Raw genomic sequence first — 17,370 nt, forward strand, 5'->3', positions numbered from 1 at the left:
AAAGTTTCCCTATTTCTCCACCTCACAGTCAATGGTTTCCCCAAATTTTCTGGGGGCTGAAGGACGCCCATAACTGAAACCAAGCCGCACTATTCCTTCTCTAAGCCCAAGGAATGCCGTAGAGTTTCCACAGGAGGCAAACAACAATACATTCTCAGCAGGGCTTTAGGCCTCTGTTAGGTTTGGAAAGAGAGTTCTGAGTTTTGTTCAGCGCTCGGGCTCTGCGGTCACAGAGGCCTATGTTTGCGTTTCAGCTCTGCCTCCCTTTCTTCACGTGTAATGCAGCAGCAGCAATGACAGACCAGTGTCCACCTCCTCGGGCTGTTCAGGGAGCTGAGTCAGGTGACATACATAAGGGCCTTACTTATCAGCCCAGTGACTGCCTCATGGTTACTGCTCAGTGACAATAGCTACTACAATCATTACAGTTACCTTAGTAATGGCTGAAGAACTTCATGGGACGACTGGTCTTCCCGCTTGTGGATAAATATAGAGAGCTTGCCATCCACTGCTTCACTCTCTTCTCCAGGATCTTTATCTCCTTTTAAGGAACTCTTGGGACTGGTTTTTGTTAATGTGGTGTCGGGTTCAGAAGCGGTAGGAGAAAGAACTGTTTGACATCCTTCAAGAAAAAAGCAAAGCCCATTCAGAAAAATGCAATGTTGTTTCTGTGGCTCCTCTGCGTGTGGAAACCCTGGCTGTGGAATCTCTGCTCCGCACCCCCTCCGTCCCTTCTCCGTCTCTATTTTATCAGAGGAAGCACAGTGGCAACTGCGAACCAGTCAGGTCTCTCGGGCTGACTGTCACAGAAGTCCACTTCTCCATCCGGGAGCTCCTCACCTGGGACCACGTAGTCTGCCAGCTTTGCCAACAGCAGTGATGCGATCTTGGAAGCTGGGTCGCTGGGATCCTCCTGTTCACTGTTTAAAGAGGGAACGGAGTAGCTCCATGGCGGGAGCTCCACATTCCCACAGTCCTCCACGCTCATCAGTGGCAGTGCCGCCCGGCACAGCTGAAGAATGATGAGGACCAGCTTTGGGGACGGGCGTTGGTCAAGCAGCAGGGAGAGGAGCTTGGACACACACGCTGGCTGGCTCAGGATGGCTTTACCGATGTGACTCCTGGGAAGAAGTGAAGGTAAACAGCGCTAGAAGTTTTGATCTACAGAAACTTAGAAACAAGAGCTTCTTAAGCTGAGGCTAAGCAAAGTGAAGAAACCAGATTTCATGAGGAAGACATGGATCTGGCACTATGTTTTGATGAAGGAGAATTAAGGTTTTTTATAAACGTGATGAGAGCTCATTGATGACCAGTAACACTTAAAAAATGATTTTTAAACATTTTCTAACCCCTGATGTTTATTTAATTGAAATCCTATAGCTTAGTGTGATTGACAATGAGCCCTGGTGGCGCAACGGTTAAGTGCTCGGCTGCTAACCGAAAGGGCGCAGTTTGAATCCACCAGCGGCTTCTCAGAAGAAAAGACATGGCGATGTGCTCCTGTAAAGAATACAGCCTAGGTAATAGGGAACCCAAGGGTTGAGAAGGGAGTCTTAATATGTCGTGGGGTCGGTAACCAATGTCACAAAACAACATGTGTACTAATTGTTTAATGAGAAGCTACTTTGTTCTTTAAACCTTCATCTACGCTACAATAAAAAATAAAAAAGATTACAGCCCAGAAAACTATGAGGCAGGTCTACTCTGTCCTATAAGGTCACTATGAGTCAGATTCACTTGACTGCACACAATACCAGTGTGATTCATGGAGCACGGAGACTTAGAAAATCAAACTATAAGCTTTTCTGTTTGAGTCTTTTATTTCTTTTTTAGGAGTAGTTCAAGGTCAAAGATATCATACAGCATTATACTGCCTCAACATTCTCAGATCTGTGACAGCTGAACTTGTTGCATTTCACTAAGAAAACTTACAGTCCAGCAGAAGCCAAAAGAACAGTCTTATGGGGGCCAAGCTTTTACATCACTGCTCACACACGATGGTACTAAATCATCACAGAGTATTTTCTTTTAAAGACACAGCATGAGAAAGCAAGCACAGGTGCTGAATGATTATTCTTTTTTTTTTATTGTGCTTTAAGTGAAAGTTTATAATTCAAGTCAGTTTCTCATACAAAAACTTATACACACATTGTTATGTGACCCTAGTTGCTCTGCCTACAACGTGACGGCACTTTCCTCCTCTCTACCCTGTATCTCCTGTGTCCATTCAACCAGCTCCTGTCCCCCTCTGCCTTCTCATCTTGCCTTTGGAAGAATGATTATTCTTTAACGTTGCTATAAGGCGATAAGGATTTTGGTTACTGAATGAAACTGTGTCTACTTGAAAGGCCAGCAGCTATTACCAGCAAATGGTATTTCATGATCACCTAAATAATTTCCACGTTTTGGAACTTAAATACTTACTATGTTTCAATGACTTTATCCTCTATCATTTTTCTTGAGGTAGAAGCATATGAAAAGGGCTTAGTAACTTACATGATTCAAAACACCACCACCACCACAAGGAAACCCTAGTAACTCAAGAGGGAGGCCAGCTCACCCCGTAGCTCCGGGCCATCATACCTAGAGAGATCGTTGAGAAGACTAAGGACATCCTGGAGGGCGTCATTCCCAGCAGCCTGGTTGCCACAGCACTCGGTGGCTCGGGCAAGGTGGTTAGTAAGCAGGCTGGACACCTGACGAGCCAGGCCAGAGTGCACGGCCTCTGTGGAACCGCCTTCAGAAGTAAAGAGAGATTAAAGCGCAGTGAAAAATTTCCTGTCTTAAAGCCCTCGCTTTGCCCAATTTGTCTTTATTTTGCTCAGTATTTCATTAACCATCTGCTTAGTGCCTTCTTATTGGATGAAATCTGCACATAACGAAGTGTTGGGGGGAGACATTATTCTTAATTAAAACTGAATACAATTAATCCATAAGTAACCAAGGAACATACTTTGATTGACAGGGAAGAATCACCATTTTACTGGTGATGAAAACACCTTGATTTTTAACTCCTACTATACCTCTTCTAAAACACAATGAAAGGCCTTTCAGGACCTTTCTATCTCCACTGTAGTTCTAGAGAGCCGTACACATCCCTTGTAGAAGCCACAAAAGATTGTCATTTCCTAACTTCCCACCTGCCAGGGTTGGATTTCTGCACGTACCCCTCCTTCAACAACAATTCCCACTTCACCTTCTCTGGGAAGCTTTCCTGACCCCTGGCACAGCTGCCCCTCTTCACAGAGTAATGCAATCCCTAATGGCCACATATGATAATATAAGAAATTTAGGTGTCTGTCAGCAGGCAAGCTTGTTTAGTCAGAGTGATAGTGTCACTGGATAATCAAAGCCCCAAATCCAATTTTTTAACTAAAAAATATCTTTACTGCAGTACAACTTACACACAGTAAGTCTGTATAATATACTTAGGGCCTGCTATGCTCCCACTGCACTTTGCATGCAGCTTGGCTATGGCATTGGCTGCACTGTTCATTATTCATTGGTCTATTTCCCCCATTGGACCATGTCTTAAAGGGAACAATGATGTCTTATTCAACTTCAGCCATATAACAGGACTTCAAGATATTAAAATGAATATTGAAAGAATAGGTACGTAAACAACTATATACCCAGACCTTAGATATTTTAGGGAAATTATCCTTCAGTTCTACTTTTCAAATTAGATTGGTGACTAAAATTATAATTTGGAAATATCACTTTGAAAATGCAACTGAAAAACCAGCTCATAAAAACATTTATTTGAAGACTGTTGGTAGTATTGATAAGAAATAAATTGAAAATATCTTCTCAATTTTTTGGCATTAGTATATAGTTTCAGGGTGTTAGGATACTGTTTTGTGTCATGGTGCAGTTACAGATTCTCATGGAGGCATACTGACAAAAGGCCCTCATTAAGTCATTAACTGATTAAACCCATCTGGTTATGCAATTTAATTTAGCTCCCCCCACCACCACCATCCAGCCCATAAACTTAACACACTGATGGAAGAAATCCATGTGCTCTGGGAAGGAGGCCCACTTCTTACCCTCTTCTTTTTCCCACTCCACACAGCGGTTGGCGAGCACCTGGAAAGCTGCCCAGGCCATGGTGGCCACCTTCTGCTTCTTGGTTTGTTTCTCACTGGAGCTGGACTCAGTCTGACTGCTCAAGCTACACAGTCGATCCATGAGCTGGACAAGGCCACTGCGGACCAGACACTTCTCTTCACTCCTGGGCAGAGGGGAAAGGGTTGTATGAAATAAATATAACTGACTGACCCTCAGGAAACTTTTATTTAAGGTCCAGGTTGTCAAAGGAGCATAAGACATGTCAGTATAGTTCTCTGTGTACAATGTAGGATACTACCATGCACAAGTAAGCACAAAATGTTTTTTATGATGATGGTTTCCTTTATAAATAAAAAGAGAGTGCAAATTCCGGTTTGTTCATACAGAACCAAACCAAACCAAACATACAGCTGTTGAGTCGATTCTGACTTATAATGACTCTATAAGACAGAGTAGAACTGCCCCAGAGGGTTTTCAAGGCTGTAAACTTTATGGAAGCAGACTGCTACATATTTCTCCTGGGGAGCGACTGGTGGGTCCCAACCGCCGACCTTTTGGTTAGCAGCCAAGTGCTTTAACCACTGCACCACCAGGGCTCCTTTTATATGAAACAGCAAAACAAAAATCAATTAGATCAACTCAAGATTGCTATAATGGAAAAAGTTATATATTTCACGGGAAGGGAATTCAATGAATGACTCCATGAGTGCTTGACATCTTTAGGCTATTAATCAAATGAGCTAAAAAAGAAGACAAATGTGCATATGTAGAATTTTTTTGCTAAACTGTGAATAATTTCCTAGGGAACTTTTATTTTCCTTCAAACCTGCCCATCTTTACAGTGTAATGTAATCCCCTAATGGCTGCATGTGATGATGTAGGAACTCACTAATCAGGAACTGACATAGGAATTTAGGTATCTGTCAACAGGCCAGCTTGTTTAGTCAGAGTGATAGTGTCACTGGATAATCAAATTCAAAATCCAATTTTTAAAATTAAAAAATAAATAAATAAAAATTTATTTAATCAGCTTTATTAGGGAATAACCTACACACAATAAAAGGCACTTCCTTGCTTACCTGGTATAAGGTATGGTACATAAAAGCCCGATGCTATTTGCACACGCAATAGGGTAACGAGCGCACAAAGACACTACGGAGGTCATGGTCTCTCCAAAGGCTTCCTGGACCTGCTCAACCATCCCACCGCAGGTAAGTTCTTCGATTCTACGAGACAGAAACCAAAATGCAGGCTTCCTGAACCATGTCAAGAACAGTGTCAGTGATCAAGAGAGCAGAAGAATTCTTTTGAGAAACCCAAAAGTGTGTTGACAAATCCAGGACTGCGGAATCTTGGAGATCATAACCCGAGTGTTTACCAATCTGTGGGACCACAGAAGACTGTTGCAGGATTTCTAGGTGTGCGTTAAAGACAACGGTCCACACTCAAGAAAAGTCAGGGAAATCTGGGTTAGGTAAAGTTAAGCAGGCTTCTCTATTGTAGGACTTCTCAGAGCCTTTAATAAGGCTAGTCTACAGCATCTCCAAGAACAATGGTATCCAACATTTCTAAGACTTATTTGATAATGTAGTCATTATTTGAGACACATCTGTAATATTCCATGCAACAATGAATACTGTAAATGTAACTTTACTAATGAGAAAACCAAGGCCCAACTAGATTAGCTGTCTTTTTCAAACCCACATTCAGATTGTAGCAGAGTGTAAGAAACCAGTTGACATGAAATTAAGATTTTCCCGATGTAAAAACACAACATGAGGCAGAATCTATAGCAATCAGTTGAGAACTGAAGCTAACAGGGTTTATCTATAAAGATATGCAACGAAATATTACTTAAAATTTATACAAAAAAATAAATACAACTAATTCAGGGTTGAAAAATAGGGAATTGGTTAAACGAAGGCTCAGGAATATGATGTAATGTTATACAACCATTAACAACACTATAGGAAATATTTATGATTAGAACAAACACACTAAAATGTTAATAGATATTAAGATGGTGGGTTTACAGATAATTTTTATTTTATTCTTCAGGATTTTCTGCAAAAATAATTTCAAATTTTTCTACAATTACATTAAAAATTGGGAGAAAAGGAATAAAGCTGCCAGTGTTATGCAGAAATTATTTGTGAAGTAAGCTGTGGTAATCATTAGTGTTATTCATCAAATATTTCCTTCTGGGCATGTGGTAGGATTGCATTTCCCGGCCCCCTTGTGGTTAGGTAGGCCGTGTGACTAGTTCTAGCCAATGAGACCAGGGGACTGGCAGCTTTCAAGATGGTAGTCTCCTCTTGTATCCTGGTTTCCTGAGGGATCACCATGAGCCAGGATAGACTCAATGGACATATGGCACGATTGAGAACTAAGCCTTTGTTGTTTTAAGCCATTGAGGTTTCAAAGCTGTTTGTTTCCAAAGTGTAAGTTGGCCTCTCCTGACTGACATGGACATTTCTCAAGACATTAACTTCAGGTCTTAGTGAACACGCTTCCCTCCAGCTTGTGGGCCAGAATTCCTCAAAGAATTGCCAGGAGGTATAAGCAACTTTTAGTAGTTCCAGTCCAGGACTTGAACACAAATATCTTTTCTATTCCTACCTGAAGATCTCTGAAGCCCAGCTAGGAACTAGTATAGAAAAACGCCTCACAAATAAATTATAAAACCTTAGTCAAAGTTAACATCTACAATTACATTTTTAGGAATTGATCCAGTAAAACTAATCTCAAAATTATACAAAAATACAGGTAGACGGACGATGACTACAGCACTGTTGTTAACGTAAAAACAAAACAAAAAAGAACCTATGTGTCCATCAGTAGGGAATACATCAAATAAAAATAAAATATGGTCATCCATATGATGGAAATCTATGAAGTTCTTAAAAATGATAAAGCAGGTCTATTTGTACTAACATGAAAAGATAAAGAGATCCAGGACATGTTGAGGAAAGCAACCTGGGTTGCAGAAGGGCAGGCAAAATATGATCTTAAGTAAGTAAAAAAAAAAAAAAATTACACACATACTTCTATGTGTATGAAGAGAATTAAATAGCTCTTCGTACATGTACAGCTAATACAACAAGCTCTTAATAAACAGATTGGAATTTAGGAGGCAGGTGGTAAAGAGACTTTTATTTTCTGTTATATAAACTGGGTTTTTTGCAAAACCATATACCACTTTTTTTTATAAAAATAAAAATACGGTATTTTTGGGGAAAACCTTAGCAAATACCATGCCTATGTTTTGGCTTGAAGAATGATCTTTGGAATGGCTTTTGTCCATTGTAGACAGGACAGCATAAACTGACAGAAACCACTGACCTGGGTCCTCCCTGAAGGACCATCGTCACCGGGCCTACAAGATGTGTCACCCCCCCAACGCGCACGGCAGCTGTCAGCAATTCCCGCATGTGCACCAGGGCCTGCTTTCGAGTGTTTCCTCGCCGCCACCTTGTCTGCGCTGCTAAAAGAAAGCTGCTGCTGGACACCTGAAATGCATAACAAGGAAATACACCTGACTCCTTCTAACTGTCACAGGGCCATTCAAGCCATGTGCTCGTCTGTAGCTGGCAAAATATGACATACGGCTTGGTCGGGGTTGGTGCCAATGAAAGCAAACAGCTGGCCCAGCAGGACGCTGTAGGTGGGCTTGTCCCTGCTGTCCTCAATGGCCAACGACTGCAGGAGTGTGAAGGAACTACTGCGGTGGCTGGTCACATGGCGCCGCCTACAGGGAAAAACAAGGGACTTTAGATCAGCAGCCCAAGAAATACTCTCGGGGAGTTTGTTGGGATGAATGCACTCAGCTGCATGTGGAAATCCAACCTTGGCCATTAGCATTTACCTCTGGTTGGCTCTAGTAAATTCCAAGTCTTCACTACCAATCATTTCCAGGTCAGAAGGGGCCGACACGCTGCGAAGGAAAAGAGGCTGCCGGGCAGCATGAGGGATCACCTTTGTTTCGGAGGCTGACTTACAAGCTGGAAGACAAAGGGATAAAAGGCTAACGTTGCTGCTATCCAATCTGTGAGGAGGTACAGCCAAAGCTAAGCCCAACACAGAACTACCCAATAGTCTAAGCGTATCTTCTATTGAGTTCAGCTACCAGTCCAGCTAGCATAGCACATTGATGGCTTTTAGGCTAATTTTTTAAAAAAACCTAAACATTAGGTAATCAATTTTAACTTGAAAAATTAAAAATCTTTTTATTAAATTGGTTTTCCAAAGAAAGGTTGAAAAAATTCATCTAATTTCACAAACCATCGCTTTTAATATAAGCATTCTAAAAAGCAAGAAAGGACAGAGAAAATAATTCCTGGAATTCAAATAAATCCAGTTTTGTTTTTTTGTTTTTTTTCGGAGATAGCTTTTATCCCCCTTTAATCCCAGATTTATTTAATTGACCTATTGCCATTTGGTGATCTCTCTGCTTTGGTCATGGTTGGTGGAATAAATACCGCCCCTGAGCGGGAATCTGAGCAGCCTTTCCTATCAGAGTACTCCTTAACCCTGTCCAGGGAAATAATTTTTCATAAAAGAACATTTAAATGGAAGAAAATAAAACTGGCATGGAAAGCTCAGCTAAGAAAAAAAGACGTTGAGAAAGTGGAGAAGTCATTTTGTATCTGCCTTAAGAGTAGTTACACAGCTTAAACCTAATTTATAATTTTTGAAGATGATGCTATCTCTCAGGATACTACCAGTTCATTATTCCTGATGCCAGCAGGCTCTTGGGATGGCATCATCAGCCTTACTGAGTGGCTAAGTCTTTATATGGGATTTTTAATTAACCAAGGGCTCACGTAGCCAGGAATGCGGTGAAGCAGACCATCTTGGCACGGGACTATACCACACAGTCAGCAAGGAGTGGTATTCTATCACTAGAGTCAGATATCTGGGAGTCATCCTAAACTCCTGGTTCCAAATGAGAGGAGCGCTGGGTGATCAGCTGGGATGAAAACAAGTTTGCTTGCTCAATACCGTCCAGCAGGAAGTGGGGCTAGACTATACGGACTCTTTCATTTAAGAACATGTTTATTCAACCTGCTCCCTCAGGTTCAGAATTAGCACTGTGGGTTACACCCAGTGTACGGCTCCTGTCCTAAGTAGGAGCACTCATTGGTCTCCCTAAGAGACTTATTTTCATGTTAACAATTAAAACGTAAATAGGAAAAAGTTAATTCACAAAAATTCCCGCCATTCCACATAATTACTGAAGATGAAATACAAACCCAGAGTCAAGTATAGAGAAAAAAAGGTATGTTACAAGATTCACAATGTTCACTAATTATATTTGTTGCTATGAAAATGATAAACCGGAAACTAAAAACAAGAGGTGCTTGATTGTAAAAACAGATGTCACTGGGGTCCTGGGATGCCCCCAGAAAAGATCGAGGCAGACAAGGAAACACCACTGCAACTTATTAGTTGACACACAAAGTGACACATGAATTCAGTTAAATGTATTTCTTGACCGAAAAAAGAAAAAGACAAAATTTAAAAATGCTGAAATTTCCTTTTTTTTTCTTTCTTTCTAGTAGTACACGAGTGATTTTTTCAAAGTTGCTGATGTATACTCTGTGAATAGATGGGAGCCGGATGGCCTCAGAAATGCCCTCCTGAACAGTACCTGGGGTTTCCGCAGGCGTCCCGGAGATGCTTCTCGTGAGGCCCGACTGGGCCGCGATGGTGACATGCAGCAACAGCTCGGCTCGATTCATGAGACTCTTCACTAACGCCTTCGTTTTAGCCAGTGGGTGTGAGGGTTTCTGAATAAGAGAATTCACTTCATGGAGGAACTTCTCCCTATAAAGAAAGGCTGATGTGCATTTAGTCGTCCTTCAGCTTCCCAAAAACAATGTGGGTTTTTTTAATTACAAGGGCTATGAGGAGAGAGAGGGGAAACTAAGCAAAACTAACCTAATACGTAGGTTTCTCGCTTTCCCCCTTTCCCCATCCAAGGACAGCAATGTTACAAACTGTGGCCTGTTTTGTTTTCTGTTCCCCAGTTTCGAATGCCTATATGCTAACTTTTGATGGTTAAAATCTTTTTACTTCCAAAAAACTAAGAGTTCCAGCTCTAAAATATTTAGTAAATGCACAAATTGGAAAAAAAAAAAAAAAAAAACTATTAAGAGACTAGATCTTTACACTTGGTTTTGAGCATCAGGGTAATAAATTAACCCTAGGTAGTTATTAACATCACTAACCTCAGTGATAGGACCATGTTTTCAAGATCATTTCCATCAAAGGAGACTTCCTTCATTGAACACAAAAGTTCTAGTTCTTTCATTTTGTTCTAAAGAAGGAAAAGTCAAGAAAAGGTGGTATGCAGGATCTGTCAAAACCAAGTTGTACTGTACATATGTTTATCAGAACAGGAAATTTCAGGGGGAAAAACGCCACCTTTGGTCCACATTTCTATGCCTAAAGGACATCTGTCCGTCATTCGTTGATATTTTAATGATTAAAATGGTATTGGCTACTTTCTGGGGATTTTTGTCTTTTTTGTTTATTTTCTAAGGCTTGAAAACAAAATCTGATAATGACTTATTTTGATTTTGTGGGTGTGGGGGGGTGTGTGTGTGTGTCTGGGTGGAGACATGTTTTATTTCACTTGAGTAAATACATAGTAGTTCAATTACTGGGTTGTATGGAAAATACATGATTAACTTCATAAGAAACTTCTAAACTGATTTTTAGTGTTTGTACCAATTCACATTCCTAACCGCATGATGCTTCACATGCTTGCCAACACTTAGTATTGTCAATCTTTTTCATTTTAGGCATTCTAGTGGGTACGCCACGGTGTATCGCTGTGAATTTAATTTGCATTTCTCTGACGATTAATGATGTGGAACATATTTTATGTGCTTATTTGCCATCTGTTTATCTTCTTTAGTTAAGTGTTCAAATCTTTTGGCAATTTTTTTTTTGGGGGGGTTGTCTATTTTTTGGTTAGAATTCTTTATTCATACAAGTCCTTTGTCAGATATATGTACTGCCAGTACTTACGTCCAGTCTCTGGCTTTTGATTCTTTACAAAACTATTAATCTGATAAAAATCAACTTAATGAGTAATTTATTTTTTGTATTACTGACATGTTGATCTACTCAATTTTCATTTAACCCCTTCTAGAGAGTAAGTCTGTTTTAGGGTACGCAACATTTTAGGCTGTGACATTATTTTATCGCTACACACATGTGGTATACACCTTGACTCTATAAATAGCAATGCCTCCACGATAAATCATACAATTTGCTTACCTCATTAAAATGGTAATCATAAAAGAAAGGCATGTTGTTCTCCAGTTTCCCCTGGATGGCATCATCAACCTCACTTTGCCACTTCTGTTCCAATTCTGCAACACTCTGATACATTAAAATAAAACAATGTGTAAATACATGGGGGGAGGCAGGGAGGAATGTCATCTATGAATTCCGGGATTCTAGTTGTAATAAAACCCATTGCTGTTGAGTTGATTCCAACTCAAAGCGACCCTACAGGACAGAGCAGAACTGCCCCATAGGGTTTCCAAGGAGCAAGTGGTGGATTCAAACTGACAACCTTTTTGGTTAGCACCCAAGCTCTTAACCACTGTGCCACTGGGGCTCTGCTCTAGTTGTACTAGTAACTAAAAAAAAAAAAATTCAAACCACATTTTAAGCTTCTTTAAATTTCCAGAAAAGAAATTATTTCTAATTATAGAAATTATTTCTAATTATAGAAATTGTTTCTAATTATAGAAATTATTTCTAATAATAGAAAGCTAAGTTTGTTAGGTTTTATTTACCTGTAGCTGTCTCTCCATGGCATTGAGTTTCTTAAAGGTCTCTCCCATAATTTTACATAATAAATCATATTCCTCGGCATGTTCTTCTTGATACTGGAAATTTATTAGGGACTGCAATGCATCAACCAAGTTCAAGTGCTTAATAACACATGATACTACCATTTCCTCCATCACGTCTGGCTGAATCACTTCCCTGCGATTACAATGGAAATTAGTCAGATGTCTGACATGCCCACAACCCACCAATACCATAGTTTAGAGATTTAAGAAAGGAGGTATTGATTTAAATACGCTAAATATATTCATCACACCATCTTCATTACAACAGAGTAAGAACATAATGATGGCTTTCACATCAAGTTGGCAATAATTTAGTAAATTAGCTGATAATTGAAAATTAAAGAGGCTTCATTTCCATGATGTGTCTATTTTCAGCTAGAGTCATATTAGAGCTAGAATAGGTCTAAGGCTAAAAAAAGACCTTCGGCACTATTTATCTACCAACTAATTTGACATGGTATTATGGTGTGTAGTGGAGGCCTGGTGGCACAGCTGTTAAGCATTCATCCGCTAACCAAAAGATCAGCAATTCGAATCCACCAGCTGCTCCTTGGAAACCCTATGGGATAGTTCTACTCTGTCCTACAGGGTCACTGTGAGTCAAAATCGACTCAACAGCAATGAGTTTGTAGGTTTATGGTGTGTGGTATTTAGTGCATATGGATGTTGGCTGAAAGTAATGGCATTTCTCTATTCTTTCCTTTTAAATTTCATCCGTTCTCTAAATTTTTCTCTCTCAGATGGCCACTCTTGCTTCAGAAGGCAGAACAGAAGTAAAGGAATTAAAGAAAACTTTAAGCAGGAATACCACAAAGGCATTCGTAACTTTAGGACTTCATGTTCTAGATTAAAAACCTCTCACCATCCCTCTAGGCGTCAAATATAAAGAAATGTCTCTAAGCCAACTACTAGTAGAAGATCAAACCACCCGAGAAAAACCCAGAATCAGTCAAACGTTAGTGTGTATCAGAATCACATGGGAAACTTGTTAAAACACAGATTACTGGATGGCATCCCAACAGCTTCTAATTCAGCAGGTGTGGAATGGGGCCCAAGGTCTGCATTTCTAACATGTTCCCAAGTGATGCTGATGCTGCTGGATGGAAGACCACACTTTGAGAACCACTGACCTAGCATACCACCAACTGGGCTTGCCAGAGAACTCAGTTAGCATTCACTAAGAAAACATAAAATTAAAGGTTTATTCAGTAGACCACGTGAAGAAATACGCCCTCTTCAATTGTTTAAAACCGTTCTCATGTGAAAAAAGAAAATGCTATATAGCAACATACTTTATACTTGGTCTAAATTGAGGTCTAGCACGCCCAGAAATTTCCCTGAGCTTTATCATGATTCCTGGAGGCAGCCTGATCCGGGGCAGGTCAAAATAGTTTCCCACAGGAGGGACGAGGACGTCAGAAGGGTAGGTGAATTCTCTGTCTTCCTCTATGGTCAGAGGCAGTGGCGAGGGGCTGGGCGTAAGGGCAGGGGAGATCACTCCATTGGCCTCCACTTGCCACTGGCACCTGGACAAACACAAAAGAGGCTGTCACACTTCACTTTTAGCAAGCTTACGGGGGAGCTGTTTCACATTTTCAGATTTAACAAAAACATGAAGAGATTATGTGCTAAATTATTCATCAAACCTTCTCCAGAGGTTAAAGAAAAATGTACAGTGTATGAAAGCACATCTTTGGGAGACTACTTCTTCTCAAAGTTTTATTACAAAGACTTTTAAAGATACAGAATAGTTGAATGACATGGCCGACACCTATATACTGCCACCTAGATTCCATAAGAAACATTTTGTTATATTTGCTTTATCACACCTCTATCCATCCTTTGCAGGTCCTTTAATCTAATCATACAATATTTGGGCTGGGGAAAAACTTATGCAGTCCAAGTTTGCAATTTCAAATTTACTAAAGTAAGGACCAGAAGGCACTTTGGTGTAATTTTCATCTTCTTAGACACAATGACTCCTACGAGATTGTCAGCCAGTAGTAGTACAATCAGCTGGGAAATGTCCTGAAAGTACTTTCCCACAGTTAAAGTCCTTTTTCCTTATTGAGCAAAACTAGATCTATTTGAGCCTTTTTGTTACCTTTGTAAAAGTTTGGACCGCAGTAACTCCTGACAGGCTTCTTCTTCTTTGGTAATTTCTGGTCCATTGTATAGGATTCTTAACATGGAACACGCTAATACAGACAGGCCTAGAGCCAGGTCTACCAGAAAGGGCAAGCCTCCTGAGACATCCTCCGAAGATTCCTACAATGCATACAGGGGTAAAGCACACTGGTCATTCTGCACTGGCGGAGCGCGTCCACCTGTGCTGCCCCACACGGAACTATCCCCAACCACAGGGCTTCACAGAGCAGCAGGGAGTGCCACTGCTATGGCACATATGTACGGCACCCAACATCACGAGCAGATGGTGGCACTGGAATGACCACAGTGTAAAGTCTCAACAAAACTCTGGGTGGAGAAGAGCCAATAAGACTCCATGTTAGAAACGGCAAAAAGCATATGCAAGAAGCGCAGATTCTTTGGGTAACTTCCTCTCTGATGTGCCTATCCAGGAATAAATCACTATTTCATTTTGTCACCTCTGTCTTGTGCTTGAACCATGATGTTGTCAATGACTGCAATGAAATCATTCAATAAATATTTATTGAGTGCCTAATGTGTACCAGACATTGTTCTAGGTGCCTGAGATACATCAAGAACAAAACAGAGGTCCCTGCCCTAATGGAGCTCACATTCTAGCAGATAATTCCACTGCACTGATTCTTAGCTTGGTTAAACTTAAGCAACCTCTTGTCTAAAAATAAGTTTTCAAAATTAGGCCATTAGAGGGGTTAATAGAACTCCTACTACTCTTAAAACCCAGGATCCAAGTGCTTATTTCTGTTAAGTGTGCAAGTCTTCTTTGCCCCATGGAAGTTGTTGGAGCCAGGTCAGCTATCCAGGTTTTGAAGACAGAGCCCCATCAATGGATAATTTCTGTACTGCTGAATTGGTTTTAGGCTGCAGCTAGTGCTTATTCATAAAAAGAAAAGAATGGTTGACTACTGCCAAATGGAAGAGATGAATGAAAGAGCAGCTCATATTTTGCTCTGTTTTCAAGACAAGTATAATGTATGTAACCGAGACACATAGGAGAAAGTACATTTTGCCCACAGCAGTTGCTAGATGCAAGTACCTGAGCGCGAACTGTGCAAGCAAAGCCCCACATGGCTTTATCAGGAGTGTTGTGTTCACGGCCACTTCTCATTTCAAAGGAGAAGGTAACTGTATCTCCTTCCACCTTAAAATTTAAGGGGAGGGGGGAGAAATGCACTTTAAAAATTAGACAATTTTTATGAGAGCAATGAATTTCAGAGACTCACTTTCAAGAGGACCACAGCAACATTTCACTCCTTTTCTCATCCACTGTGTAAATTCAAATTCCATCCCCTCTCATTCAGACACCAGCCTTTTAGGTGTCACCCCTGACCAGGGAGCCTTTGGCACTAGGCATCTGTGAAATGAGCCACAACTGCCCCATAGCAGGACCATATCTTGAGTATAGTTTCCAATAAATCCCTCAGAGTTCTATTCTTTCTGCCTCCCTCTGTCCTCTTCATCATCTCACTGGTGTCAATAACACAGGCAAATGGCCAGTACTCTTGAAGAGCACTGACCAAGTGCTGGGAGACTTTGCTGTGTTGTATCACCAATACCATGAGTGAGAAACAAAATGCAGTAAACCAGGGCACGATTAAAAGTGTTGTGCTGGTCCTGATCCCTTTAGGTAACTTGCCTATGACTGAGTTAAAAGAGGGTACAGAATGTGTGTAAAATAAAGGTCCAGAGAACAGACTCTGGAAAAGTTGTCAGGTTTTAGTGGGCGCTTCAGTTCACATTCATTTTCTAGGCCAATACGGAGTAGCTCAAGAGCCCATATTATGAAGCATTGCTCGAATCTCATCAGTCTGACAACAGATCATTATCTTTGCTCCAAAGGCCCAAATTACTTTGAAACTAATTCAACACTTTTAAACTATAATGGCTCTGATTCCAGGCTACTAATCATAAGGTAGTGTAGAGAAGAAGTAAGCTGAAAGAACTAGCAGTCCTTTTAATAGACTGGGAAGAAAATGCTATGACAACCTCAGTTCATGGAACAAATACAAGTTCTAGAAAAGACAAGGGTCTGATGCCCTACAAGTGAAAGGAGGATCATCCTGAATACAAATGGTGAGCTTACAGGCCTGACAAGGCAGTCCCACTTCAACAGAAGACTCCCTGGCAAATGTGTTCTGAAATTGTAGCTAATACTTGGGCCTGTGATGAATTTAAGAGCTCAGTTTTCCTTTCTAGGAAGTGATTATGACTGGACACCATACCTTCACCAAGTCTTTCGGCCAGCCAGTTCCTAAGACACTACGGCTGCCATATCCCAGTGCATTGCCTCCATATTCAGCAACCTTCCTACTGTTTGTGTTAGGCCCCGCGTATATCACCAACTTCAAAACAGAAAATATACTGTTAGACTGTAAAAGAAAAACAAAAACAACATCTACAAATAAAAAGGCTGCAAGAAATATTTGTTAAAAAACAAAAAACATTCATAACCAGGCATTGGTATCATTATAACTAATATTTCCTTTTTTTTGTTTTTTTTAGATACTACTGATACCAGTTTGGATGCAATCAGCCATTGGCACTTATAGGGCAGCCAAAGGGTAATAATGATTAAAATAAAAACATTTTAACATATATTTTAGTTTTTTTTTATATTTTCACAATTGAATTGACTTGGGGATCTCACTTTAAAATAGTTATACTCAGCTGTCATACATATCTTTTTTTTTTTTGAAATAGCTATTTTACTCCTAATTAATGACATATAACATTAATAGCAGGCACAGTTTACCCCCAGAAGTCCTTTCCAAAATTAATAAAGTGAGCAAATACAGATGAAAAGATATCTAACAACAACAAAATAAAAGCACCAAAAAAATTAATAAATGAAAAAAATTTTAAATGCAACAAATTGAAAATAAGCCATATAGTCTTAGAATGTTGCTTAATGGCATCAAAAGAAATTGACACAACTTTGGGTCAGGAAGGGGTCTGCTGTTGCTTGGGCCGGTTTTCATGTAGTGATACTTTTCTTCCATGAGGGCTGTTCATTTATAAGCAATCAATCAACTTTCTAATATGCAGGAGGAACATTCTCAGGCCACCTGGCATTCAGATACTTCCAGAAGAAAGAGAAAGCTCTGGCTTCTGCCAATACGAAATCCTGTCTTCTAATGTGCACTCTGACTTCTTCTGACTGGGTGAGAGCTAAGCTTGGGACTAAAAGTCAAATTTTTAGTTCTGGATGCTTCTCATTTTGTGATTTCTTACCCTTTTGGACCTTTTGCTGACACCAGCC

The 17,370-nt window shown here is 40.3% G+C and overlaps 1 protein-coding gene across 6 annotated transcripts in view; it reads right to left on the reverse strand.

Annotated features, from left to right (window-relative positions):
* The window catches only part of HECTD4 (HECT domain E3 ubiquitin protein ligase 4), a 188,624-nt gene that overhangs the window by 69,035 nt on the left and 102,219 nt on the right, over nt 1–17,370 (reverse strand). For 4 of the 6 annotated variants that reach the window (XM_023539324.2, XM_010599884.3, XM_023539326.2 and 1 more), the window contains exons 22-37: nt 16,334–16,480; nt 15,148–15,252; nt 14,050–14,213; nt 13,238–13,471; nt 11,886–12,078; nt 11,359–11,463; nt 10,302–10,390; nt 9,722–9,897; nt 7,937–8,072; nt 7,678–7,819; nt 7,414–7,580; nt 5,151–5,297; nt 4,050–4,234; nt 2,584–2,737; nt 841–1,121; nt 433–622 (exon numbers count right to left, since the gene is read on the reverse strand). In XM_023539324.2, coding sequence (XP_023395092.2) covers nt 433–622; nt 841–1,121; nt 2,584–2,737; nt 4,050–4,234; nt 5,151–5,297; nt 7,414–7,580; nt 7,678–7,819; nt 7,937–8,072; nt 9,722–9,897; nt 10,302–10,390; nt 11,359–11,463; nt 11,886–12,078; nt 13,238–13,471; nt 14,050–14,213; nt 15,148–15,252; nt 16,334–16,480 — 2,615 coding nt within the window. The remainder of the gene's footprint in view (nt 1–432; nt 623–840; nt 1,122–2,583; nt 2,738–4,049; nt 4,235–5,150; nt 5,298–7,413; nt 7,581–7,677; nt 7,820–7,936; nt 8,073–9,721; nt 9,898–10,301; nt 10,391–11,358; nt 11,464–11,885; nt 12,079–13,237; nt 13,472–14,049; nt 14,214–15,147; nt 15,253–16,333; nt 16,481–17,370) is intronic. The other 2 variants (XM_010599885.3, XM_023539325.2) reach the window with 1 other exon arrangement.

Source organism: Loxodonta africana, chromosome 19, assembly GCF_030014295.1.
Source record: "Loxodonta africana isolate mLoxAfr1 chromosome 19, mLoxAfr1.hap2, whole genome shotgun sequence".
NCBI lineage: Eukaryota > Metazoa > Chordata > Mammalia > Proboscidea > Elephantidae > Loxodonta > Loxodonta africana.